Source organism: Urocampus carinirostris, chromosome 11 (genome assembly GCF_059441175.1).
Source record: "Urocampus carinirostris isolate Australia breed hairy pipefish chromosome 11, RoL_Ucar_1.0, whole genome shotgun sequence".
NCBI classification, from domain to species: Eukaryota; Metazoa; Chordata; class Actinopteri; order Syngnathiformes; family Syngnathidae; genus Urocampus; species Urocampus carinirostris.
In genome coordinates this window covers 21,319,817-21,330,888 of record NC_142359.1, presented here as the reverse complement: position 1 = coordinate 21,330,888, position 11,072 = coordinate 21,319,817, and the positions used below count along the sequence as shown (strand labels likewise).

Here is an 11,072-nt window from a genome sequence, read left to right as displayed (position 1 = left end):
GTAGAGACCCCTGCGGTACACAATACAGCAACACTTACCGATCAAATATTACACAGTGTCCCTTTAATGTAGAATTCATGCACGTCATATGCATAACTGCATCGAGCAAAACATTTGCTATCCAACAATTAATCATTACAAAGTACTGTACGTTTAACACCAAGAAGCCATAACCAAGGAGAATGTATACATTTTAAAACATTCACCTTCATCAGCCTCTTCCATTGCAATTAGTTTAAGACCATGTTAATGATATATTTTAAAGACATTTCAGTCTAATTGGCTTACCTTTTGGGGGGATTTGAGCGCCGCCCCTTATGCACTTTAACCTCTTGTTCAAATATTTGTTAAAGAAGGAAAAACAAAGTTGTTCTCTGAAGCGGGGACACAAGTCTAGAAGAAGAGACAACATGTCGCCAACCAGTTTGAAACTTTTGGTGAAAAACGCACATCAGGTGCTCGTGATTTGTAAAAACGGCGAGAAATATCTTACGAATGGGGACAACGGCATCGAGATTCAGATCATTCACGGAGCGAGCGTCGTCATCGGAAGGTTAGTGGGGGAAAATGAAAGATACAGACAAAAATAAAACAAGAAATCCCCTTAAAATATTACTCGAAAGAATTTTGTTGATGGTTTTTTTTTTTGCCGTCACAGCGACCCCAGAGGCTGATACTAGTCACTGCACCACAATATGTTATCGATGTGTTCATTGTTAATTATTATGTTACATTATAATCATTATAAAGTAGGGTTACTTTTACTGGATTACTTTCAATTACTTTTGGATTACTCCAATACCAAATATGCTAAAAAAAGACAAAATAAACTAAATATGAATAAAATTACTAAATTTTGTGCAGGCTTGGGGAGTAACGGGATCCATGGAACGGCAAAAATGATGTTGGCAAGCTGTTTGGATTATTTTCATTTTTTTCTGTCGCATTTTATGTTAGTTTTGCCGGAGATCAAAGAGATCAAAGCCAGGAGAGAAAGCTTACCACGTGTTGTAAGTCATAATTTTTTTTTTTTTGTCTTTTGTTAGCATATTTGGTATTGGAGTAATCCAAAAGTAATTGAAAGTAATCCAGTTAAAGTAACCCTACCCAACCCTGATTATAATTATTAACATAACTTGTGTTCCTTAAATGATGTCACAGCTATAAAGCAACACAAAAAAAACCCAGAGTGTTCAATTTTTAAACTAAACGTCTTTAGGCCTTTGGCGCGTGGAATAGTTTTGCAAAAGATTTATAACTTTTTTCTTTTATTATTTTGTTTTTCCTTTTTCTTTACTTGTTATTTTTTTGCCTATTCATCCTGATAGTCTTTTTTTATTAATGTACGTGTAAAGTTTTTGATTCTTTCCTTTTTTTACAATGACTCGACACTTAATATTTAAAACATTTATTCTTCAGCTGCATTATCACGCATACATTTTATTTTGATGACGGATGTATTATTTGAAATAATGTTTTAACGTATTTCTAATTTTAGTGGTTAGCTTTTCCAACCCATGTTACTGTATTTTTTTATTTTAGACATAGCTCGGATGACAATGTTTGTTTGTTATTTTAATTGTGAATTAGTTTATTTGTATTGTTATCGATTTATTTATTTGATTGATAGCATAGCTTACTAAACTTAATTTCAAATGATTTAATATTTTATGTTATAACTAATGCACAAAACTGTGATCTTGTGACAATTTCAGGTTTAGGGCTAAAAAATATACCATTGAACTAAACTGTAATTGCTGCTTAAGGTTATCATAGCATTATTGTTACAATGCACTATTATTCTTCACCGATTATTATTCTATTAACTGAGGTCCGTTTTTCTAAGCACTATGTTGTATTTTTATTTTTTTTGCCTATTCCTCGCGATAGTCTTTTTTTCCCCGTCTTTATATTACATGTTTTACCCAGGAGTTCCATGTCTAATCTCGTTGCTGTCACGGCCGATACAAGCAGGGGACCCAACTACGTAACATTTCACACAATGCTTTACTAAGGGATCGGGGAAGTCAGGGCGAGAGGAAAAAGGTAGCAATCTTGTGCTCGCTGGGCAGGAGGAGCGGGAAGCCCTGGCAAACGAAGCGTGGTCGGAGATCGGAACAAGTCGGATAGCCGGGATGGGGGATCAATACAGGAAACAGAATCAGGATACGGGTGGTCAGGAGAGGAGAGCAGAGCTTGGATCGGGGATCAATACAGGAAACAGGTCGGGATCAAAACGGGAGCCAGAGTCAAAAGTGCTTGCCTTGCTTGCGCTGAGGTTCGCAGACGGACTGACCAGGAGTGAACAAAAATGACGTGTTTAAATAGGAGGAGGACTAATTAGGGAGCGAGTGGCAGCTGGGATTGAATGAGTAGGCGCAGGTGAGGGCAATTGACAAATCATGACAGATGCATCCAATATTTTACAAGGTTGATATCGATGAAAATAAATAAAAAACTAATCATTTTAATTCTAATTAGATTGCTATATTAGAGCTTGGCCTGCAGCCTTTTTAAAGAATCTTTAAAATGTGTTGATTTCTCTGATAAAAACGTTGAAGGTGGAGTGTGTTGTTTTGTGTGTCCTTAAAAAGTTGTATTAAGTACATGTCAACTAAGTACAAAGAGGCCTATAATTTCTCCCACCACACCTATCTGCTTTTACCCTACTTTTAGCAATGCACATAAGGTGGTAGGGATGAGGGAAGGGGGGTGGAGAGTGGAAAGTGTCCCCATGCTTTTTTGGTTTATATTTGTTAGTGTAGCATGAAAATGAAATTGAGAAAAGACAATTTGAAACAGGCCTTAACGCCAACCTGAACCCCAAGAAATATGAAAAAAGAAGAGTTTATCAAAGTATGTACTTGCAAATGCAACGGAAGGTTGACAGAAGCTGCAATGAAGACACAAACCACCTGATAGCTTGTCCCTGCGCTCTTTTGGTTTATATTTGTTAGTGTAGTGTGAAAATGAAATTAGGAAAAGGCCTGTTTCGAATATTGTCTAAATGCCAACCGAAACGTGAAAAAAAAGTATATTCACGCATGTACTTGCACGTGCAACAAAAGGAGCGTGACGGAAGCTGTGATGAAGACACAAACCACCAGATAGCATTCAAAAGTAAAAGCGTTAAAAATTCTGTACAGCTCCTTTATATATGATTTAAACCATTTTCTTCAAATGTGTGGATGTTTGTTTTTCAATCTGAATGAGGATGTTTTTTGCTACTCAGTGACGGCCTGATTAAAGCGGTCGGTCCTGCGGATGCGATTGAGCATGAATATTCGGGAGCTTCCTTTGATCGTGTGATCGACGCCACAGGGATGTGCATCCTGCCTGGTGAGTGAGACTAATCTCAACGAGTGCCGATCATAAAAAATATACAGATGATGTTATGTTGTTCTGATGTGGTCAGGCTTGGTCGACGCTCACACGCACCCCATTTGGGCCGGAGATCGTGTGCATGAATTTGCTATGAAGGTAAGCATCAGTTGCTGTTGTTGTTGTTGTTGAGTCACTCAAGGCGCCTAAAGTAATCCTTAGTAGCACTAGACTCGCTCGTGGGGGGCTCCGTAGTTCTCCGAAGGAGAGGGGGCTGCGACTATCCTGTGCCGCCAGGCCTGACGGGGTGTGACCCAAGCAAACCAAGCAGACGAAGCCTCTGAAGTCCTTAGTACGTTCGGACAGGCCGGTGCATGGTTTATGGAAGCCCCGTGGGCAGGTAGTACAGGTGATTGGGGTGTGGTCGCAGCGAACGGTTCGAAAGCACCACTGGCATTTGGACTGGGGGCCAGGGTTGCTCTCGAAGTCGCCCGCCCTAAGAAGAACAGAGAGAGGAGAGTAGAAGAAAGAGAAAGGGAGGGACAGATAGAAAGAGAGAAAGACAGACAGAGTAAAACACAAAAAGGGGTGAAAAGAGAGTGAGAGAGGTGGGGAGAGAGTAGGAAAGAGAAGGATAGAGAAAATGAGAGACAAGAGTGTAAAGGGGGAAGAGAGAAAAGGAGAGACAAAGAAGGAGAGAGGACCAAGAAAGATAGAGAGCAAGTCTGAGTGGATTGAGTTGGATTCGTAAGGCTCCCCCGGGAGAGAGCCCTTCGCAGGACACCACGGGAAGGTTCCTAGTCTTTGTCCTGCAGTTGCTGTTGTGATGCCTTCAAACCAGGGGTGTAGTTTTTGCACAGATGGAGGGGATGTGTCCTCACCAATATCGAGCAATCATTGGTTTGTACCCACCAATATTAGGTGATCTCTTAGAATGTGCTAATCCCCGACCCATACCAAGACCAAACCTACGCTTTTGTTTCAAACGCACACATGTCTCCCGTGCAGCTGGCAGGTGCCACCTACATGGACGTGCACCGCGCAGGGGGTGGCATCCACTTCACGGTAGAGCACACGCAACAGGCCAGCAACCGGGATCTCCTGACCTCGCTGAGCAACAGGCTGGAGCGCATGCAGAGGGCGGGCACCACCCTGGTGGAGGTCAAAAGCGGCTACGGCCTGGAGCTGGCCACTGAGATGAAGATGCTGGAAGTGATGGACGAAGCCCGCCGCACCCTGCCCATCAACATCTCCTCCACGTACTGCGGTGCACATGCCGTCCCCAAGTAGGCCCCATTTAAACTTTTTGAAATGAAAAATCTAGTGCACTTAGCATAAATTCCGAACTGCACCAGATCAGGGGCAAATCCAGATTAGTTTTAGTGTGGGGGCACAACAGATATTTTTAGAGGGGGGGGGCATCGAAAAGTTATCGACAAAAAGTGAAAGCTGCTACCAACTTCTCAGTTTTACAAAATCTTTTTTATATTTATGTCTCTTCAACCCCACAGGAAAGCTGCATGTGATCTTTTCATTTTGGACGGTAACATTCAAATAATGCAAATAATATTTAGCTAGTATGAGCAATACTTGGTCTCCTCCCTGTTACTTTGTCATGTGCACTAGGGATGGGAAAGCTTAAGATCAGTCAAAAGGCTCAGTATGCGTACAGGCTGTTGTAAATGTCGGACTTCTGAATTTTAGTCACTATAGTGTTTTGTTTTAAACATGTTTTGTAAAAATCCTCCGTTTATTGTAATGCTGCAGACGCTGTCCGCAAACGATTGTCTTAATTGCGGCACAATGTGTTACTTTTCTGTACTAGACATTTGCCCATCTACATGGGGCCATGATGGGTAGGGAAATACACAGGAAGGCGCGCGTCCAAAGTCATCACTAAAAGAAGGAGCCGCATCGTATTGTAGATTGAAGTGTTTGAAATGTAGAAAGAAAGCAACTTGCAGTCCTGAATTTACGATTTTTCTATCCTTTTTGGTCCTTCCAAGAGGAAAGACTATGGAAGAAGCCACGAATGATATCCTGGAGGTTCAGCTTCCCGCGTTGAAAGAGCGCATTGAAGCTGGGACATTGCAGGTGGACAACATTGATGTCTTTTGCGAGGAAGGTGTCTTTGATGTGCCCTCCACGCGCGCCATCCTACAGGCGGGCAAAGAGATGGGCCTCAATGCCAACTTCCACGGAGACGAACTTCACCCTATGAACGCCGCCCAGGTAAGCTTTCCATTCTGCGTGTGTCTTGGTGGGACCTTTATTACAGTGGTCGGCAACCCCACCACTGCAGTTGGGCGCAGAGCTGGGAGCGTTGGCAGTCAGCCACCTGGAGGAAGTGACGGACGAGGGAATTTCAGCGTTGGCCCAGGCAAAGACGGCAGCCGTCCTGCTGCCTACCACGGCTTACATTCTCAGGTGGCGCACATTGGAATTTCTCAAACAAACATTACCGTATTTTCCGCACTATAAGGCGCACCTAAAAGTCTTAATTTTTTTTCAAAAGCTGACCATGCGCCTTATAACACAGTGCGCCTTATATATGGCTCAATATTAAATTCGCAAGGTCTCGCAACTTACTCAACAGCCGCCAACTCGATTTTACCCCAAACGTTGAGTAGTCCGCGGTGTATGCTGGGATTTATATACCGGAGTTTCATTGGCTAACCAATGTGTCAATCATCATTTGAATCGATCACTATTGGCTGAAGTTATTCGGGGCCTCGGATTGGCTAGATGGCCAAAACAAACCCTGCAATTGGCCGAGTTTAGCAATGGTGTAGCAAGTCCGCGGTGTATGCTGGGATTTATATACCGGCGTTTCATTGGCTAACCAATGTGTCAATCATCATTTGAATCGATCACTATTGGCTGAAGTTATTCGGAGCCTCGGATTGGCTAGATGGCCAAAACAAACCCTGCAAACGGCCGAGTTTAGCAATGGCGTAGCAAGTCCGCGGTGTATGCTGGGATTTATATACCGGCGTTTCATTGGCTAACCAATGTGTCAATCATCTGTTAAATCGATCGCTATTGGCTGAAGTTATTCGGAGCCTCGGATTGGCTAGAGGGCCAAAACAAACCCTGCAATTGGCCGAAAAAGATGTGTCAATCATCCGTTAAATCGATCGCTATTGGATGAAGTTATTCGGAGCCTCGGATTGGCTAGATGGCCAAAACAAACCCTGCAATCGGCCGAGTTTAGCAATGGCGTAGCAAGCTTGCTAAAGTACGCCATAAAGAAACATGTTTCATTAGTCTGTATTTGTAAATATTCTACTCTCCTGGATTTACTTCACTCACGGTTGTAAGAAGACCATGATTGCGTATCATTATTGAACGTGAGAACTTAGGTGAGTTATGCGGCTTTATATTTTCCCGGTATCTTGTTTTAGAACGATCTTGATGTTGCTGTGATGAGTTGAGTGAATTAAACTCAATTCCAAGTGTTTATTGTCATATGCACAGTAAAGTTGTGAGCGAAAAAGAAAATAGAAACATAGAAATGTTTGGCATTTCTTGAATCCCAAGACTTCAACCTTCCGAATGATATTTGAAATGACGCATTTAAGTGACATCGTACGGACACCGCATCCGCACGTGTCTACGACACGTATTTGCTTCTTTGCAAGCTTTGGGAATGTTAAGGGGGTAATCAGTTTGACTGAATCATCTGACTGTTTTGTCAACGTTCCCATTGTAGCGCCTTATAATCCGGTGCGCCTTATCTATGGAAGATATAGGACCAAAAACTATTTTTTGGGGGTGCGCCCTATAACCCGGTGCGCCCTATAGTGCGGAAAATACGGTACTACAACGTACCTGCTGTATTGATATTTGCGTCATTATCACAAAAATAACCCAATTGCAGTAAAGAGCTGTCTGGTCCATTTTTTAAATACAAATTGACCAAACTTTCTGGAGTGTTTTGTACAAACCACTCTCCCATAACGGGTTGATTTTTTTCACAGACCCATAATGAATTGTTTAATACAAAAACGATTTAGACATGTTTTACTAAAGGGGGCCATCTCGTGGCTTGTGTCACCATTATAGCCTCTGTCAGTTCGTTAATGATGCACAAGCAAGTAAAGTACTGTCTGGACATTTCCTAGAGACGCTTCAAAAAACTCTTTTTTTCATCTTTTGATTTTGGGTTGGTATTTGGAATGTATTTGAATTCATGCTACATGAACAAATAAAAACAATCAAATTAAATAAGGACGATGAATTCATATGGGCAACGTGGAAAATAAAGCATAAGAGCTATTTGAACTCACTTGGGCATACTTAACACATATTGAATAGAAAAAATATTTTTTTAAATCTTTTTTTAAGGGCACCTCAAACAATGCAACCCACAATTAAATTTATTGGTTAATATATTAATAATTATCTAACATTTGGTCATATAATTTTAAACCACTCCCAAAAATCATGTCACTTTGGTCAAATACAATTCCCTTAAATCCATCCATCCATTTTCTGCGCCGCTGATACTCACTCGTGTTGCCTGGGTGCTGGAACCCATCCCAGCTATCTTCGGGTAGTGGGCAGGGAACACCTTGAACCGGTTGCCAGGCAGCAGCAGGGCACAATTCCATTAAATGGGTCATTTAATTCATACAACGCTAATTAGGTCATTTGGTTAAAAAAGCCTCAACATTGTTTTGGAAAATAACTTTAGACATTTTTGTTTAAAATATCTCCCATAAAATAGATACCTAAACAAAAAATTAAACCAATTCTTAAAAAACAAAACAAAAAAAACAGCAGTCCCCCCAACCACCAAACAACCTTTTAAGGAGATCTCAAACGATGCACCCTACCATTTAATTGAAACATCAGCCATAATATTAGCTCATTCTAAATGAAAAGACAACTCAACAAACATTGGGCAGTTTTGAACAGTAAATTATTGTTTAAGTGAATTAAAATGACGCCTTACTTCGCCAAACCACAGGTTACCTCAACCACCAGCGCGAGCAATGTTGGATGCGGGGGTCATCGTTGCCCTGGGCAGTGACTTCAACCCGAACGCGTATTGTTGCTCTATGGTGAGTCACTCAAAACATCAACTCGCACCTCGCATGCCGTGTACCAGGGATTTCAAACTCAGTTTTGCTATAGTGCAGGATCCAGACTTCCTGTCCTCAGAAAGTAATCAGTAACTTGGGTTTTTCGATTTTGTTCTTCATCATTTACCCTACTTTAGTAGCCTACTCATCTTATGATAATCATGGATCAAAAGCTATCATTTCTAAGCATAACACATTTATTCACATGATTAGAATTGAATGTGTTAACTGGTTTATTTTTACAGTTGAGTGAATGCAGTTTTACATCTGAACCAAATCACCAAGCTATAGAAACTCAAGTCAAAGCACCAAAAAAATGTGCTTTTTAACCTTAATTGTCGAAATGAAAAATAAAAAAGAATGTTTTAGCACAGCGTGGGCAATACGATTAGACCACATCAGATCCAACTACTGGGCTGGGCCTACTAAAGCTGAGCGTACCGATATATCCTTTAATGCCCTTTAGCGGTCAGAGTGAGCATTTAGTTAGCATTTATTTTAAAAATCATAACCTTCAATACAAATAACTTAAGAGACTCGCTTCCTTATTTGATGGACTCAGAAATTTAAAGTTGGCCGAGAATAAATCATCCAATGGAATGGGTCCGGCCCGTGGGCCGCATCTTGCGGTATAACTTCCCTTTCCCTTCCATTCAAAGCCCATCGTCATGCACCTGGCCTGCGTCAACCTGAGGATGTCCATGCCCGAGGCCTTGGCAGCGGCCACCATAAACGCCGCCTACGCCCTTGGACGCTCTCACACACATGGATCGCTGGAGGCGGGAAAGCACGGAGACCTGCTGGTCATTAACAATCCGCGGTAAATGCTGAATTGATTGGGGAGGTGCCACACGATCATGACAACAAGCGGCGGTTTGTTTACAGGTGGGAGCATCTCATCTACCAGCTAGGCGGCCATCAGGAGCTCGTCCGTTACGTTGTGGTCAAAGGCAACGTTGTCTACGACAATGATAAAACATTGGCTTTGTGAAGGTTGTGTGTGTTAGGATGAAATTTCACAGCCAAAACCTATTTATTGCATCTTGATTTTGGTGTTTTGATAATGATACTGCGTCAAACCTACTGACGATTTGTGACCACTGCAAAGTTTGTTGAAATCAAAATTAATTATAAAAATAAAACTTAAAATGTCAAGGCGTTACTTTACTAGACCTGCAGAGCTCAGTTTACTTGAGGGTCACTGAAGCTAGGGTATGGTTGAGGTTGGGCCAAGTTTTTGCACAAGAAAAACTCAGATAAAAGCATTCCACTGATCCTAAATATATTTTATTTCGATTTTTTTAAACTTTCGACATAAAATAAGATCTAAAAGTTAAAAAATTTAAAAAAGGAATAATTCAAAACTTTGTTACTCTCTGCTGCCATCTCTTGGCTTGAAATACTGATTGCAGCTCAAGTCCACCTTTATCTTTTGGGGGATTTGGGTTGGAGTTTGGACTGTTTTTGTTCTTTTCTTACTTTGATCCTTTTTATGCTACACTTCCGAAAACAGCATGAAAACATTCTCCAACTGCCTTTTCTGCTTATCCCGGAACACTGTTGCTAAAAGTAAGATAAAAGTAGATAGGCACTGTGATATTTTTTTTAATATAAAGGCTCTTTGAACTTGGTTTTAACATATACTCTTTTCTACTTTCAACTTTTTTAGGACACTTCAAACGACGCACCATACCTTTAAAAATGAATACAGACGGTCCCCTACTTACGACCATTTGGCTTACAAAAAATGGTAGATACAAACATGTTTTTCAGGATGTCAAAAAATAACCGGACAATGGTATAAGTTACATTTCCGAGTACAGGACATTACTGTAGTGCGTCTTTCTGACTCGAAGAAGTTCGCTTCCTCTTCCTAGTACGTGTGTAAACATTCTTTACTGTATCTCCAGCGCGCTAAGAACTATTAGATTTTTATTGTTTGATGTCTCATGCATCAATTCATTATGGTTGGTGTAAAGAGGCGAGACATTTGAAAGTGGAATAAGAAAGCTTGATGCGGTTGAGAAAATGGTCGGATCGCTTTTTTTTCTGCCACTTTTTACCACAGAGGAGGAAGTCGCCTAACTCTTGAAGCCCATCTTCCATAAGTAAGTTAAACTTAACTTTTTATCTGTTATACAGCATATTATTTTGTTCTTTAGTACAAAACAATCCAGGTTACTTATACAAACCTTAAACATGCAAAATATAGCACTGAAGCAACTTACGAACAAATTCAACTGATCGCTCAGGACCATCCCGTTCGTAAGTAGGGCAGATATTGTATATATATATATATATATATATATATATATATATATATATATATATATAAAAAATCAGTCATAAATGAACCCATAATTCACATGGGCTGCACTTAATAAATGTTCATATTAATTATATCAATGAAAAACATTTTGATATTCAGTAATATATATATATATATATATATATATATATATATTACAAGTATTTTTCTTTATAAATATGCAAAAGAAAACCAACATATCAAGAATTTTTTAAGTGTTTGATGTTATGGAGATGTCCATTGCAGGTCTGCAATGTTATTTTGGGGTTATGTTTGTCTTGTTTTGTATGTATCTTCTCTGCAAGATAAATAGTAACGAGGGGGAAGCATTTAAAACCTTCTGTTTGAGCCCACTC

The 11,072-nt window shown here is 40.5% G+C and overlaps 1 protein-coding gene across 1 annotated transcript; it reads left to right on the top strand.

The window, feature by feature from the left end:
- The first annotated feature begins 350 nt into the window (after positions 1 to 350).
- On the top strand, positions 351 to 10,697 carry amdhd1 (amidohydrolase domain containing 1). The gene is made up of 9 exons (XM_088346956.1): positions 351 to 553; positions 3,233 to 3,339; positions 3,416 to 3,480; positions 4,330 to 4,607; positions 5,328 to 5,553; positions 5,624 to 5,748; positions 8,294 to 8,387; positions 9,068 to 9,228; positions 9,294 to 10,697. Exons 1-9 carry the CDS (start codon positions 411 to 413, stop codon positions 9,397 to 9,399), a joined length of 1,305 nt encoding a protein of 434 aa, XP_088203082.1. The 5' UTR covers positions 351 to 410; the 3' UTR covers positions 9,400 to 10,697.
- The last annotated feature ends 375 nt before the right edge of the window (positions 10,698 to 11,072 follow it).